This window comes from Leptonotus elevatus, chromosome 13 (assembly GCF_054856555.1).
Source record: "Leptonotus elevatus isolate MCC_2025b chromosome 13, RoL_Lele_1.0, whole genome shotgun sequence".
Classification (NCBI taxonomy): Eukaryota; Metazoa; Chordata; class Actinopteri; order Syngnathiformes; family Syngnathidae; genus Leptonotus; species Leptonotus elevatus.
This window is the reverse complement of record NC_141251.1, coordinates 111,422-125,933: the sequence shown is the minus strand read 5'-3', so window position 1 is coordinate 125,933 and position 14,512 is coordinate 111,422. Positions and strand designations below refer to the sequence as shown.

The 14,512-nt window shown below is 52.3% G+C and overlaps 3 protein-coding genes across 3 annotated transcripts; 2 read left to right on the top strand and 1 right to left on the bottom strand.

Annotated features, from left to right (window-relative positions):
* The first annotated feature begins 203 nt into the window (after nt 1–203).
* ppp2r5d (protein phosphatase 2, regulatory subunit B', delta) lies at nt 204–10,220 on the top strand. The gene is made up of 17 exons (XM_086092913.1): nt 204–484; nt 2,075–2,146; nt 2,810–2,990; nt 3,073–3,272; nt 3,598–3,708; nt 3,774–3,866; nt 4,363–4,493; nt 4,577–4,636; nt 4,714–4,822; nt 6,778–6,831; nt 6,895–7,065; nt 7,233–7,360; nt 7,445–7,546; nt 7,633–7,705; nt 8,272–8,319; nt 8,840–8,929; nt 9,012–10,220. The coding sequence occupies exons 1-17, from the start codon at nt 458–460 to the stop codon at nt 9,150–9,152; spliced, it is 1,791 nt and encodes a 596-aa protein (XP_085949039.1). The 5' UTR covers nt 204–457; the 3' UTR covers nt 9,153–10,220.
* Nucleotides 10,212–12,374, bottom strand: mea1 (male-enhanced antigen 1). The gene is made up of 4 exons (XM_086092914.1): nt 12,210–12,374; nt 11,421–11,638; nt 11,236–11,347; nt 10,212–10,726 (listed from the first exon to the last, which is right to left on the bottom strand). The coding sequence occupies exons 2-4, from the start codon at nt 11,622–11,624 to the stop codon at nt 10,575–10,577; spliced, it is 468 nt and encodes a 155-aa protein (XP_085949040.1). The 5' UTR covers nt 11,625–11,638; nt 12,210–12,374; the 3' UTR covers nt 10,212–10,574.
* A 1,037-nt stretch (nt 12,375–13,411) lies between these two features.
* On the top strand, nt 13,412–14,087 carry LOC147163329 (uncharacterized). Its single transcript, XM_086092915.1, has 3 exons — nt 13,412–13,577; nt 13,648–13,746; nt 13,817–14,087. Exons 1-3 carry the CDS (start codon nt 13,532–13,534, stop codon nt 13,900–13,902), a joined length of 231 nt encoding a protein of 76 aa, XP_085949041.1. The 5' UTR covers nt 13,412–13,531; the 3' UTR covers nt 13,903–14,087.
* Nucleotides 14,088–14,512: the final 425 nt, after the last annotated feature.

Below are 14,512 nucleotides of genomic sequence, written 5' to 3'. Positions count from 1 at the left end.
CACGTTTTTCGCTGTCATCCTTGGAATTTTTTATAGTTAAGACGTAATTCATATGAATCAATTTTGGTCAAATGGGGGGGGGGGCAAAGAACTAAATGAATGCCTTAGGCAATGCTGTGCGGTAATTGTAGCGTTTGCATGAATGACAAAACATGTCCATTTCCTGTTTAAAATTGACATTTGAGCTATGACGTCAGCGTAGCAGTGCCGACGTACGACATCACTGTGTTGGTTGAGTTTGTGCTGCTGACGATCTTCAGGTTGAAGGTGCGTTGCTGGGAGGAGGGAGGCCTTGCCGCCTTGGCGTGGCGCAGGCGCGGCCAATCACAAAAAGGCCTCTGCGGGGTGCTAGGCAGATGTGGACGCCGGCGGCCAATGAGGTGACCGCACCAGCAAGTCGAGCGTGACCGAGGCACGCCGTCACAGCGTCCGTTGAAGAGCCTGCAAAACACGCGGAATGCCCAACAAAATCAAGAAAGACAAGGTGAGATTTGCTCCTCGTCGACGTCCTGCTTTTCATGCCTTCAGGCGGCTGGTATAGCTCGCTGCTAGCTGCTAGCTCGCTTGCTAAGGCTCGGATGTAACGGGCGCGAGTGCGAGCTAGCTGCCCGCTAATATCAGAGACAATCATCGGAAAAACAAGTTGGTAGCAGCTGACGTTGGGACGTTCAGTTGTTCGCGGTGTGGCAAGTTGACAAACGCGATGCTAACGTTAGCGTGCGCGCGGTCGATTTGGCGTGGATGACGTCAGACTCATCCAGTCACTCTCCGACTCGGAAGCGAAACGCGGTTGCCATTGACAACGTCAAATCACGGGCCTCTCGCCCGACAGCCGCTGTGACCAAGCTGAAGATGAGCCTTGACCTTTTGAGGTCAACAAATCAACCCGAACACACAATTCCGCGAAAGCTGTGATGATGATGATGATGAAGGTCAAGTTAGCATGCGGCCACCTTTCAACAACACGATAGCGTGATTAGCTTGACTGAATATTGAAAGATTTGAATGCAAGTTTGTCGATCTTGATTTGAAATGTGCCTGAAAATCTCTCCACGTGTCGTGACGCCGCGCTGAATATTTTGTGCGGGAAGCAAATCACACGCGCAGGTGTCCAAGGAGCGAAAAGGTGTGCTGCAGTGCCACTTGTGGGCGTGGCCTGACCACCCGGTCGTCCAAATGGGAAATATGCTATAACCTTGTTTGATATTCACAAAGAAATAGGGATGTATTTCCGCCAACTTGCTACAACTGCATGAATGTAAGCCCCCACCCGAAGAAACGTGGTGGCTTCACCAAACTAAAATGTCCCGAGCAGTTGGATTGTTGAAATATCACATGTCAAAATATGTTCGGTCATTTCATATTTGACATGAAAAGAAACCTTTTGCTCTTTTCATGGCATTACGTTCACATTTTCTTTGCGATCCTGCACCGAAAGCTTGAGTAACTCCAGTTGTTTTTATCGAGGAACAACATTTTCTGCACAAAAGGGCCCAGTCGAGTTTTTTTTTTTTTTTCGAACATCCCCAGCCTTCGAAAACACCATGAATGGAACGTGATTGGATGACGCCACCACTGTCGGCGCCGTCTCGGACTTGGCTGTCCTCTTAATTGAACAGGTGGGAATGAATTGGTTTCAGGAGCAAAGATGAGCAACACAAAAAAGCGCCGCTGAATCAGACAATGAACACGCGGTCGTAGTTCACCTTATTTGGTGGCACGAAATAAAAATGCTCCCACACTTGAGAACGCTTCCTGGATGGCTCCAAAAGTCCAAAAGTCCAAAAGTCAGAATGTCAAGCGACAAGCGACGGCTAATTGTAGCGTACAAGACGTGTAGAACACGGACACGACGCCGCGGCGAGTCTCACGCCAAAGTTTCAAAGTCAGTCAGCTGACTCGGTGGGAATGAGGCAGTGAAGGGGTTCGAAGGTCATCGGTCACGTCAAGTGAAGCAAGCTCCGGCCCGCTACTTTACGACAAGCCGCCATTCGGTTCCAAGCGCGCTTCGGCGTTAAAGTTGGCGTCAGTGCCGCCGCTCAACTGCGTCCACGTTTGTTTTGGTTTCGAACAGGAAAGCGACGCCAAAAGTGCTGAAGCCAACATGTCCGCCAACGAGGACCTTCCCGCAGACGACGGTCATGAGGTGAGTGATGTCGTCCAATTCATGTTTGTCACCGCGTGGATGCCAAATGCTGACGCTGCAAAAACGGCAACCAAATGTGCTGCGTCTGCGATTTTCAAATCAAAGTCAACATCCAACGTTTCGGCGCGTTCGCTCGAAGATGGTTGACGCGCGAAGACGAGCAACGTCGTCAGCTTGTTGACACACGCAAGTGGAAGGCGCGCATACCTGCCTCTCGCTCGGCGTGGGTGTGTGCGCGCACATTGTGCAAACATGTTTGGCTGAGTTGAACTGGTACTGGTCCATTTGGCACCTTTAGATTACTTTGGGCTTATTTGTTGACTTTGTCACCTTTCAAATGTCACAAAATGAAGAAAAGCCATCAGATGCAAATCGGCCCTGAATTCTCATTGCGTCATTGGATCGGAACGTCGATGCTTTCAAAATGCCTGCAAATCATAAAATCAATCGGCGCTCGCTACTTTGAGGATTTTTGTTCCAACGGGAGGACTCGGGTCCAACTGCGGAGCAAACGGAAGCCCAACAATTTGAAAATGAACAATTTGGTATTGAAAAAAACGTTTGCAGACCGTTTGAGGCGGGACGCAAGCGCAGCGAGATTTCAAATGGCGAGGATGTCTGAACAATTTCACACGTGTCCACCTGCCGTGTGTGTGCGTGCAGAGCGCCAGCAAGCGTCCCGGCGGCGGCGGCGGCGGCGGCGGCAGCGTGCCGCCGCCCACTCAGCTGCACAGGATCAAGTATTGCGGAGGTCCGCAAGTGGTCAAGAAGGAACGACGTCACAGTTCGTCTCACTTCAGCGTCAGCGGCAACCGCGAGCTCAGCAAACTTCCTGCTCTCAAAGGTCGCTCGCGCGTCACATGTCACATGTCACGCCGGCGCGTCACGCCCGCGCGTCACGCCGTTGTTTGTGTGTTGGTGTTCAGACGCGGCGGCGACGGATCGGCAAGAACTTTTTGTGCAGAAGCTTCGTCAGTGCTGCGTCCTGTTCGACTTTGTCAGCGACCCGCTGAGCGACCTGAAGTTCAAGGAGGTCAAGCGCGCCGGCCTCCACGAGATGCTGGACTACATCACGCACAGCACGGACGCGCTCGCCGACGCCATCTACCCGGAGGCCGTCGGCATGGTCAGCACACGCACGCACCTCGCGCATGCCGGTCGCTTGCCTTCACGACGGCCATTTCGTACGGCGAGCTTTTCTTTCCACGCAAAAATGTTTGAACGCTTCAAATCTCCAATGAAAGTTGTGACATCACGAACGCACGCACGCACAACATTGAAGGGCGGGATCGTTGGTTGCGCCACGAGAGGGAGCCCACGTTGCGCAACGCTTACGGCCATGTTGCTTACTTCATCAACTCCGAGTCAGCAAATGGCAGCAAATGTTGTCCCATTTGCGCGGGAACGTTGGAGCGTTCCTCGTCAATGACGCTTCTTTTCCTCCTTGTCAGTTTTCAGTCAACTTGTTCCGGACTCTCCCGCCTTCCTCCAACCCCACCGGGGCCGAGTTTGACCCCGAGGAGGACGAACCGGCGCTGGAGGCCGCCTGGCCGCATCTGCAGGTTGGCGCCGGCTCCGGCGGTCGGCGCAAACTTCCCGCTTACGTCTCGTCTTGTGGTCTTTTCAGCTGGTTTACGAGTTCTTCCTTCGCTTCCTGGAGTCGTCGGACTTCCAAGCCAACGTGGCCAAAAAGTACATGGACCAGAACTTTGTCTTGTCGGTAAGATCCCGGACACGCGCGCAGCCGCGGGGCGGCGTGGCTCAGTGCAAGAGCGGTTGTGGGTTCGATCGTGTCCAAGTATCCTTGAGCAACATACCGAAGCCCCGTCCGGTCGCTCCTGTTGCCGCTGATGTCGTCGCTCGATGAACGAGTCGGCGAATGTCAAACGCTTTGAGGGCGCGATAGAAATCAAGCAGCAGGTCACATCGGCAAAATGGCCGAATGAACAATATTGAGCTCTCCAGAAAAAGAAAAAGAAAGAAATCAAGCACCAAGTACACACGCAGACGCACGAGGAGTTTCCAAGTCTTGCAGAATTGCGACACCCACAAAGACCCCCTTTTGAAGGGTCTTGCTGGTCCTGCAACGCGGAGCAGCACGTTGTCAATTGCGGGGAAAAAGTCCACGTTTGAAGTTGTGTGTTCTGGATTGCTTTGTTTTTGAAGCCGGCGGTCCTGTTTGTGGAGAACGTGCGCAACGTTTGACTCTTTTGCAGCTTCTGGAGCTGCTGGACAGCGAAGACCCTCGGGAGAGGGACTTCCTGAAGACCATCCTGCACCGGATCTACGGCACTTTCTTGGGCCTGCGCGCGTTCATCCGCCGGCAGATCAACAACATCTTCTACAGGTCAGCGCCGCCGTTAGCCGCTAGCCGCCAGCCGCCGCGGCTAACGGCTAACGGCGGCGCTCACGGACCTTTGTGCGGCTCAGGTTCATCTACGAGACGGAACATCACAACGGAATCGCGGAGCTGCTGGAGATCCTCGGCAGGTACGGCAGCGACGGCTCGCGTGGCGCTTGCGGACCACGACCTTTGACCCGCCCACCCGTGCGTGCCTCTTTTGCAGTATTATCAATGGCTTTGCTCTTCCGCTCAAAGAAGAACACAAAATGTTCCTGATCCGGGTCCTCCTGCCCCTGCATAAAGTCAAGTCCCTCAGCGTTTACCACCCGCAGGTCAGTCGTCGTCTTTGTCGAGCCCAATTTGGGGGCGGGGTCACCTGAAGCACAACTTGCTAAGCAAACGTTGTCATTTGCGCCACATTGCTGAGAAAGGCGACAAAAAGCGTTCCGGAATTGAAATGATTGGTCGCACATGCGCGCGTTGGCCAAAAATGACATTTAAATGATGGCCTTCAATTCGCTTGCGAGCTCACAAATTCCGGAGAATGCATCTTGTAGCGAGCCCGTTGATTTCCACTGATCCCAACGACCAATCGCAGAGCGACGTTGTGCTGGGGGCGTGAGATGCAGCTGCGACCAATCCAGGAAGCTCGTGCAATTCATTCTGTTGTCGTAGAATTACTCAGCGTTTCCCAATTGAACGTTGAACAGCGAGAGGAGCTTTTTTAGCCGCCGCTAAAGAAACGTGTCTTTTTTTTTTGCCCCTTGGACGACAACGAAGACGGAATTTCCATCCGTGGCTGTGATTGGTCGAAACAAACGCGCGCAATGCCACATGATCCGACCAGTTGGAAGTATTGTACGGAATGACCCGCCTTTCCCGAGCAAAGCAGTCGTCCCGGATCGTGATCGCGGACAACTCCCTTGAGCCAATCACAATGATCAATCGGTGGTTCGAGCTCAATTGCTGGGACGGCAAACGTCATTGACCAAACGGGGGTTTGCCAAAAACGCTGCGTCTGCTTGGATTGGCCCCGAAAAATGGAGTACGGTGCAGCAAAATGTCCAAAATGGACGGACGCGTCTCGGCTGCAAATAACGGGGACGAGTCCACGCTTTTTCCGTGACGTTGGTTTGAAAGCCTCAAGTCGAATTTCTGGCAAATCTTGGGATGAGGAAGACGGACGTGCAAATCCCTCCCCTTTCGGCCAAACTTGCCGTTCTGAAACCAAAACAGGTCACCGACGTGAAAGGTGGCGATGCCATGAGAACATATTTTGGGCGGTTGGAGGCGACCGCAGAGTCAACGCGTCAGCGAGCTTCGAACTTCGAACCGAAGACGGCACCGATTCACGTGGTCCGGAGCCGGTTGTGACTGTGTTGAACATTTCCCGTGGCGCACTTGAACGCAGCAGCGCACGCACAACCGGCGTACTGACGTCACCTCCTCGCGCTGGATTTCCGAATTTGTGCGGAAGGCGGAGCGAGCGAGATTTGACCTCCGACCTGCCAAACCAGAGTGAAGCGAGCGTGCTTTGGTCAGCGCATGTAGCGCCCCCTGGTGCCCGGATTTGTCGGTGCCGTGGCCGAGCTGCGGGGAGCGTCGCCGTGTCGGAACCGGCCCGTGTCCGTCTTCAACCACCCTTTGAAATCATGCGGCGAGGTGGGCGGGGCTTTACCACGCTTACGACGATACTTACCACGCGCTTATCCCATATTTATCGTTTCTTGTGGCCAGCGCGCCGCGTCCATTAAAATGAGTTTGCTCCAATTATTCTCTTCATTGTCGTTCACGTTTTCGTCCAACTGTCATTTTTTTGTGCCACATTTTACTCTGAGTTGACTTCGAATTCACGGCGCCATGCGCGGCGGGCGCGTTCTTGAAAATGTGTTTACGCAATCGTGCAGTTGTTTTGCTTAAGGAAGCTAAATAACACAAAGGCAATTATTTATCTACTGTTCTTGTATTACCGTTTAACTTTATTCTTTATGTTGTTCGTTGTAAAGAAGTTTGCTTCTCACTTTCTTTGTAAATTCATGCATTTTTTGTATTATTGATACTTTACTCATCTTATACGTCGATATATTTATTTTTGCATTCAATCCTCCAGTCCATGTGTTTTAAATTCATGATGTTTGTCAGATTTTACTTCATGAAAAATAACTCTTAAAGTGAAATGTTCTTTTATAAAAATGAAAAAATCATCATTTTATTGTTAAATAAATGAACATTTGTTAGCACAAACAACAGAACCAAAAATGGGTAAAAATTGTGTGTGATTTGTCAGCTGGCGTACTGCGTGGTCCAGTTCCTGGAGAAGGACAGCAGTCTGACCGAACCCGTGAGTGCGCTCAAATGCACCCGGTGCGCGTGGCGCCTGTTTGACCTCTGACCCCCGCCCCAGGTGATCATGGGCCTGCTCAAGTTCTGGCCCAAGACGCACAGCCCCAAGGAGGTGATGTTCCTCAACGAGCTGGAGGAAATCCTGGACGTCATCGAACCCGCCGAGTTCCTCAAAGTCCACGAGGCGCTCTTCCGCCAGCTGGCCAAGTGTGTGTCCAGCACGCACTTCCAGGTGAGATTGAAAATAAATAATAATAATAAAAAACAAAGAACAAAGCGCGCACCTCCAGCTGCATTTGGAAGGTGAGAGCCGCTTGAGGTCAAAGTTTTAATGGCGACGATTGACGGGGACGCGCCTCGGCCGTCTCGCCGTCCGGCACCGCCGATGATCGCGCACAGGTGGCGGAACGCGCTCTCTACTACTGGAACAACGAGTACATCATGAGTTTGATCAGCGACAACGCGGCCAGCATCCTCCCCATCATGTTTCCTGCCCTCTACAAGAACTCCCAAAGCCACTGGAACAAGTAATGCGCACGCACGCACGCACGCACGCACGCACGCACGCGGGACAGGAAGTGACGTGTGTTGTTGTCGTGCGCGCGCGTCAGGACCATCCACGGGCTGATCTACAACGCTCTGAAGCTTTTCATGGAGATGAACCAGAAACTGTTTGACGACTGCACGCAACAGTACAAGAGCGACAAGCACAAGTGGGAAGTCGCCAACTAAAGCGCTCGCTCGCTCGCCTTGTCGGCCGCACAAGCTCAACTTTTGCCGCCTTTTTCACCTTTTGCAGAGAAAAACACAAAATGAAGGAACGAGAGGAAATGTGGAGCAAACTGGAAACATTGGCCAGTTGCAACCCTCAGGTGAGTCGCCGCTCTGCTGAACGTTCCCCGCCATCGGCATCAAAGGCACCTGGAAATCCCAGTTGGCCTCGCGCCGGCGCCGGCGCCTCGCCAGTGGGATGCAATTGAAGCAGCGCGCCTGATTGGATGATCAGGCGCGTTGAGTCGGCTGCGTTGGCAAACGTCTCCGATTTCTGCTCCACATTTTGGCTGGCCGGCAAAGCAAATGGTAAAAATGGGCAAATGTGGCCACGACGCAAGACGTGAGCAAGGCAAAGTGCGAGCGCAACTTCCAGATTAGCAAAGAAAAGCACATTTACGGATAAGACAATTATGCAGGAAACAAATGTTGCTGTAATGGGGGGGAAACTCCCAGACCAGCCCCCAAATATACGTTAGAAGTGCAAAACGTTGTTGTTGTATCTGCATTGTCCGTTTTCGTCCAGAGAGGAAGAGAAATGAGACGAGGCCCACAATGACAACAAAATGGCTCCACATTGTCATGTTGCGACGGCACAACATTCTTTGTTGCTCCACTTTTGCAATGCGTGACTTTCACATGATTGAGTGTGTTTGCTTTCCCGCAGAGTGATAAGCTCCTCCCACCGCGCCCCGGACTGCACACGCAGGAAATGGTCAGTTCTTAAGCGCCGTCGTTATTGTGTTTGTGCGTGTTGCTCGCTTCCCCCAACTCAGCCAATCAATCGCGTCGTCCTGACCAAAGCCACGTTTGACCTTTTGGCTTTGAGAAGCTTAAAAAAATTGTGGCCGTCGTCTGGATGGATTTTGTATTGTTTGTTTGTTAATAATCCCGCCCACCGATCAATTGGCGACGTTCATTTTTTTGCAAATACGTTGCAAAGTGTTTCCGATGCCGCCTCAGCAAAATGTGCCAACGGCGGCCAAGAGAAGTCGGCGCGATTGGCGCCAACAATCTTCCGATCCCAGTTGACGTCACGGCGTGCTCTTGAAACGTCCGCGTGGACAAGCAAGCGCCGGGAATTCGCAACGCCATCTTGGGAGAAGGCGAACGAGCGTCAGCCAGTTTGTTTGCCGGTTGTCGTCATTGAGGAGTCGGGAACGAGAGCGCTCCTTCCTTCTCGACTTTTCGGCGCGGGCTTGCCGACTGTCGTGCGTGTGCGTGTGTGTGTGCAGTTGTGCAGCGTGTCGTCCACGGATGGCGACCTTCCCACGCTGGAGGACATCCAGCTGCTCAAGAAGGCGGTGGCCAGCCAAGCAGCCCTGGTAATCAATCAATCAATCAATCGATCGGCAATGCCTTCTTCCATTCCACCTTCAGTCAAGCCGTTTGCGTGCGTGTGCGTAGACGGCGAAGGACTCGAGGACGGCGCCGAAGGTGACTCGCAGGAAGTCGGAGCTTCCTCAGGACGTTTACACCATCAAAGCTTTGGAGGCACACAAGAGGGCGGAGCACTTCCTCACAGCCAATCAGGAGGCTCTGGGCTAATGCGTCGGGCCCGCCCCCGTCGCTTACCGTGGATGTTTGCAAAGGCGCCGGGCTGGCCACGCCCCCAGCGGAATTCACACCTCAATCACGGACGGGACTTCCGCTGGCCCCGCCCCCGCCGTGGAGGAAGTTGACCTTTTGGTGCCAGGGTTGCCAAATGCTGAATGGGAGGAAGGTGGCAAGTGGGACACGCCCCACTTGGACGTTGACAGCAAATGGAAACAACACAAATTGGACGCCGTCAGTCCAAATCATCTTGCGTTTCGTAAAGTTACTTTTTTTCCAAATAACTTCGTTAGTGCCACAACCAATTAACCGATTGATCGATGTTTCGAATGGTGTCAATGAAGTTTTGCTGTTGACGGTCGAGTGACATCAGATTGAAAGCGGTTGGCGAAGTTGGCTCCTTCTATATTGTTGTACGAAAATTCCAACTTCCCACCTTCCTCGAATGCAGCATTCGTCCCCGCCGCCGACAAATGACGGGACACTTTGTTTTTTTGCCCACAGGGGGGCGACGCTGTCATTTGACATAGCGCACGCGGGCCTTCCCGTGCGCCCTTAGCATGATGTGGGTCACGTTAGCAACAAATGGACCGGCGACCAGTCGCTGAAGTTGTTTGTCTCCAACCAACCAATGAGGAACCGCTCCAAATGATGCGCACGCGCGTCGGCAAGTCCAAAGCAAAAGCAGCGGCGCTCGCTGCTCCTTTTGTGGCCGACGGCTCTCGCACCGCAACAAAAGCCCACAATGTAAGAGAATCCGTTGATTCAGTATTTGCTCCCCAAAACGTATAAATGCGTTGTCGTTTAAATATTGCCATGTTCTCAAAAATGTATTTTTGTTATGCTCGAGCGTACAGAAGGCTTTGGCGCAGCGAGGGACGCTTGAGGCAATAGTAGTTATTACAACAACGGCCAGCAGGTGGCAACGGAGTATACGAGATCAACCAGGGCCATGTAGATTTGTGAATAATGATGAAACTTAGCTATGTGCTAATGCTAATTGCTGCAAAATGGAAACTGACAGAAATATACTTTTTGTTCCTGATGAAAAAAGACTCGAATCTTTCTTTTGTTAGCTTCCATGTTTTTATAACAATAGAACCGAAGATTGTGCGGGCCTTGCAAAATCAGTCCAAATCCAGTCAACCGGCCGGGAGCGAAGGGGGTTGCTTCAGTGAAAACGGCTGCCGGGCAATGAGTTCAAGATTCATTTCAACGGGTCTACTTTGACTTCTGACAAACAAAAGTCCCACCGAGGGCGGCGCGGCTCGTCCCGCCAGTCACGTCAAGCGGGAATCAAACGTACGCGTTCAAACATGACATCGATTACTTTGGAACGTTTGTCAACTTGATGGAAATGCGAGGAGAAGGTGAAGAAAGCGAACGTATGCAAATGCGGCGGCCATCGGAAGCGGCTCAGGTGTGGTTGAGGGCGGCGCGGCGACCGCTCAGCGCGCTGCGGACCACGTCCCGCCACTGGTCGTCGGAGATCTGCCGGGCCCACGCCGGCACGCCCGGCGACGGCAGCGCCACCGCCGCCATGGTCTGCTTCACCAGCTCCACGTGGGCTGCGAGTGGGAGGAGCGAGACGGACGTGAGACGCGTTTCAAAACTTCTGCCAGGTGTCAAAAGACGCTCTCGCTTGTTCGGCACAAACGACGTCATCCGCATTTTGCAGAACAACCGAAAGCAAGCGAGCATCTTTTGGATAAAAGTCAAACAAGTCTTCATTCTGCTAATGACGAGATGTTTTCAGTGACAGAAAAATGCAAGTTTCGAGAGATTTGGGGCAAATTGCTCCAAAGAGGACCCGAGACACTTTGAGCTCCAAATTTGAAGGCGGTCGCCCGTCGACATGTTGCTGCTTGCGTCAAAATGATGCCGAGCTCAGAATTGGGATTTTTCTCAGGCTTGACATTTGTCCTATCGACGAGCGCCATTTGGAAGGTTGCAGACGTGAATATCATGAAGATGACATTTTGTTTTTTTCAAGCGTGTCTTGTGAGTGACGGCAATTTGGACAGGACATTCCGAGACGGTCGTTTGATGAGACAAAAGCAAAAAGCGAGGGACCGACCGTCATCCATGGGGATGGAGGCGCGGCTCCTCTCGGCCGCCGCCGCCGCCGCCTCGGGGTCGTCCTCGTCGCTGTCGGTGGGCGGAGCCTCGGGGAGGTGCAGACCCATCACCTGCGTGGCAAGAAGCCGTTGTGAGACCGAGCGCGCTCGCCAAGCGCAAGCGCAACTTTGCCAGCTGACCAACCTCCATCCTGTGCCGGAGACCGCCGTCTCCCACCGCCGCCTCGTCCCCATCCTGACTGAGGGGCTGGTAAGTGTAGTCCGAAGGGACCTGCTCCCCCTCCTGATCCTCCTCGCCCCCGCTCCACGCCGCCCCCCCGACCGCATCTCCGTCACGGGGGCTCTTGTCGTCGTCCTCGCATGGCGGGAAAACTCGCTCTGGTCCCATGGCGGGGGCCGCCACTGGGAAAAAAAAAAAAGGCGGGGTCCAATGACCATGAAGCATGTTATTTGGCACAAGTGATGTTCATCCGACTTTTGCAGAAGAACGTCCGATGGCACTTTTTTTCAGACCGAGTTTTAACTCACCGATACCGAGTACCGAGACCTGTCGTACTTTTGATGGATAAAAAACCTGAACCTGATTGGCCAAAGTCTAACTGCCGCATTATAGCGCCAACTACTGCCAAGGAGGACTCCTCACTCCGAAAAAACATTTGTTTTGTCTTAGTGCATGTGGCCGGTAACGACACTTCGGCCATAACGAGTCGGAAACACATCCGAAATGTCGAAGCGCTACAATATTCCTAGAAATTCACAACGTCCCACGACTGCTGAGCTGTTTTCAGATCAAGATTTGGAAAGACTGCTTCCCTCAACAATTGGTCTGCTTTGCTCTCCTTTCGGCGAGGTTGCGCGGAAGGTTTTTTTTTTGTCAAGACGCCTTCGCTTGCTACCTGGCGAAGCTAACTGCTAACTCGGTGCTGCTCCATGCACGTGACGTAGACCAAAGTGGGAACTTCGTCTCACTCACCTGTTTTGTTCGCCAACTGAGAAGCTGCCGAGATCTGCTAGCAACACGGACGTAACCGCGGAGGCGCTTCCGTATACGTCATAGCAGCGCGTCCGCACCACTGTCCAATCAGTCATCGCGTCTTCGTGACGTCACCACAAGGCATCAGCAACGTCCTCTTCTCGAACAAAGAAATTCTGAAGCCGAAAAGCAACATAAGGAAACGAATTCTCCGGTTGCTCGTTGTTGACAATGAAGGCTTTTTTTTTCTTTTTTTCCTCCGTAATTTTGGGGCGTGGATTTCTACAGAACGGCACCAGACCCCGCCCCCCTCCTCCTCTACAAGGCTTTTTTTCATGGTCATGTTGGACAAATATGCATTTGGGGACACGTGCGAGGGTTAACGGCAACAATGGCAAAACTTCCATTCTTGGCTTAGAGTTTCAAAGGCTTACTTGACTCATCGAGACATTTTCAACAGCAAGATCAGATTTTGTCTAGAATGAATGTCATCACTTTGTTATTCTTTTTCATGAACACTCATTTTCCACTTGCACCTGCTTTCTGGCTTTGGTCAGCAAACGGAGCCATGATTAGTCGTTACCTGTTTCCTCAGCACAGGTGAGGTTATCTTCAGTCCACAGCAAGTGGCAACATTTGTTTTGACAGGTGCGGGGACGGCGCCCGCTCGTCAAAGGCGGGTCAGCCGTGGCCGAGGCGCACCGGGTTCCTTGAGACGGACGGTGTGTGGTCAGCCTCAGGTTACTCAAGGTCAGGCGTGCCCAAGTCCGGCCTGTCTATCCGGTTACCCTCCTCTGACACACTTGATTCATATGATTTAGGTTGCTTATCAGCTTGCTGATGAGCTGATCATTTGACTCAGGTGTGATGGAGGAGGGAGACATGGAAAACTGGATGGATGGGGGGCCCTCCAGGACCGGACTTGGGGACCCCTGCTCCAGGTCATTGCACTCTTATCTGCAGCAGGAACGCGGGGGACGCGAGGGGTCCATGAACTCATGTTGCCTTTTCGGTGTGAAAGGAAAAGGGTTCGACTTGAGCAATCGAGGAAGCGGCGGGTGGAATGGAAGGAATTGGGGACCTTCCATTCCTTCCTTCCTTTCTTCCTTCCTCTGGTCGTGCATTTTGCATTTTTGACGTCCACTTTGGAGGCCAAGCTGACGAAAGGCAACAATGATTGACGTGAACCGACGGTTAAACAAACGGCACGATGTGGACACACTGACCAGAGTCCAGCGTGTGCGCGCGCGCAGACAATAAATAGTGTCCGTTTGACCGATGGGAGCCATTTCACACTTTGTTGCCGGTGAACGAGATCCAACATGAAGCTGTTCCTGTTCCTGCTGCTGCTGCTGCCCGTCTGCTCAGGTTTGTCGCCGTCGTCGTCGATGACGTTGCCGCCTCGAAAAGGTTCCAACGCGCGTTTGCGTCCCGACAGCGCAATTTCACATCGACTGTCACGGCCGAGACCCGCTGGGGATGTTGCCGGAGATCCTGCACTGCGGCGGCCAAACGCAGCAAGCGTGCTACATCAGAGGTCAAAGGTCAGAATAAGGCCAGACGCTTGAAGCAGACGTTTGACTTTGTGCTTGTGCTTTGCTGCGCAGACAACGGCGAGAAAGGCTGCGTCACGCTGGACAGGTGCGCCCAGGCCGGATGGACGTGTTGCGACGGCGCCCTTTGCAACGTGTGAGCCCCGCGGCCAAGAAACGCGCGCCGACGTCTCGCTTAGTGACGGCCGGCCGCTTTGTCCCTGGGTCCGCATTGGCGCTCGTGTCGCTCGTGTCGCTCGTCCACCGCGCCGAACAAAAAGCAAAATAATTGCAACGCATTCACTTCAATCAACGCAATAAAGCCGCCTGCACTTGTTGACCATCATTCAACTCATTTCATCACATCAATGACAAGCAGGAACATGTACACAAGTCCGGCTTTTCATTTCTTTCTTTTTTTAATGATTTTATATATTTATATATATATATACAGTGCTGCTGTTTGTGAACCCTGCAGGCATGGTCAGACTTTTTGTATAAAATATTAAAATAACCTTATTAAGTGTTTAGTCATACCCAAATCTGCTATGCTGACATTGAAAATAATGGACAAAACGAATGCTAATATTGTCATTCATTCTTGAACAAAAGTTGTTGATTTAAGAAAAACTGATTTCATGAGTGCAAAAGTATGTGAAGTTCTCACTTCATCTGACTTTGCACCTCCTTTTGCAATGACAACTTCGTCCAAACACTTTTGTGTCGACTTTGGGGGGATTTTTGCCACTCTTCTACTTCCACGCTAATGTT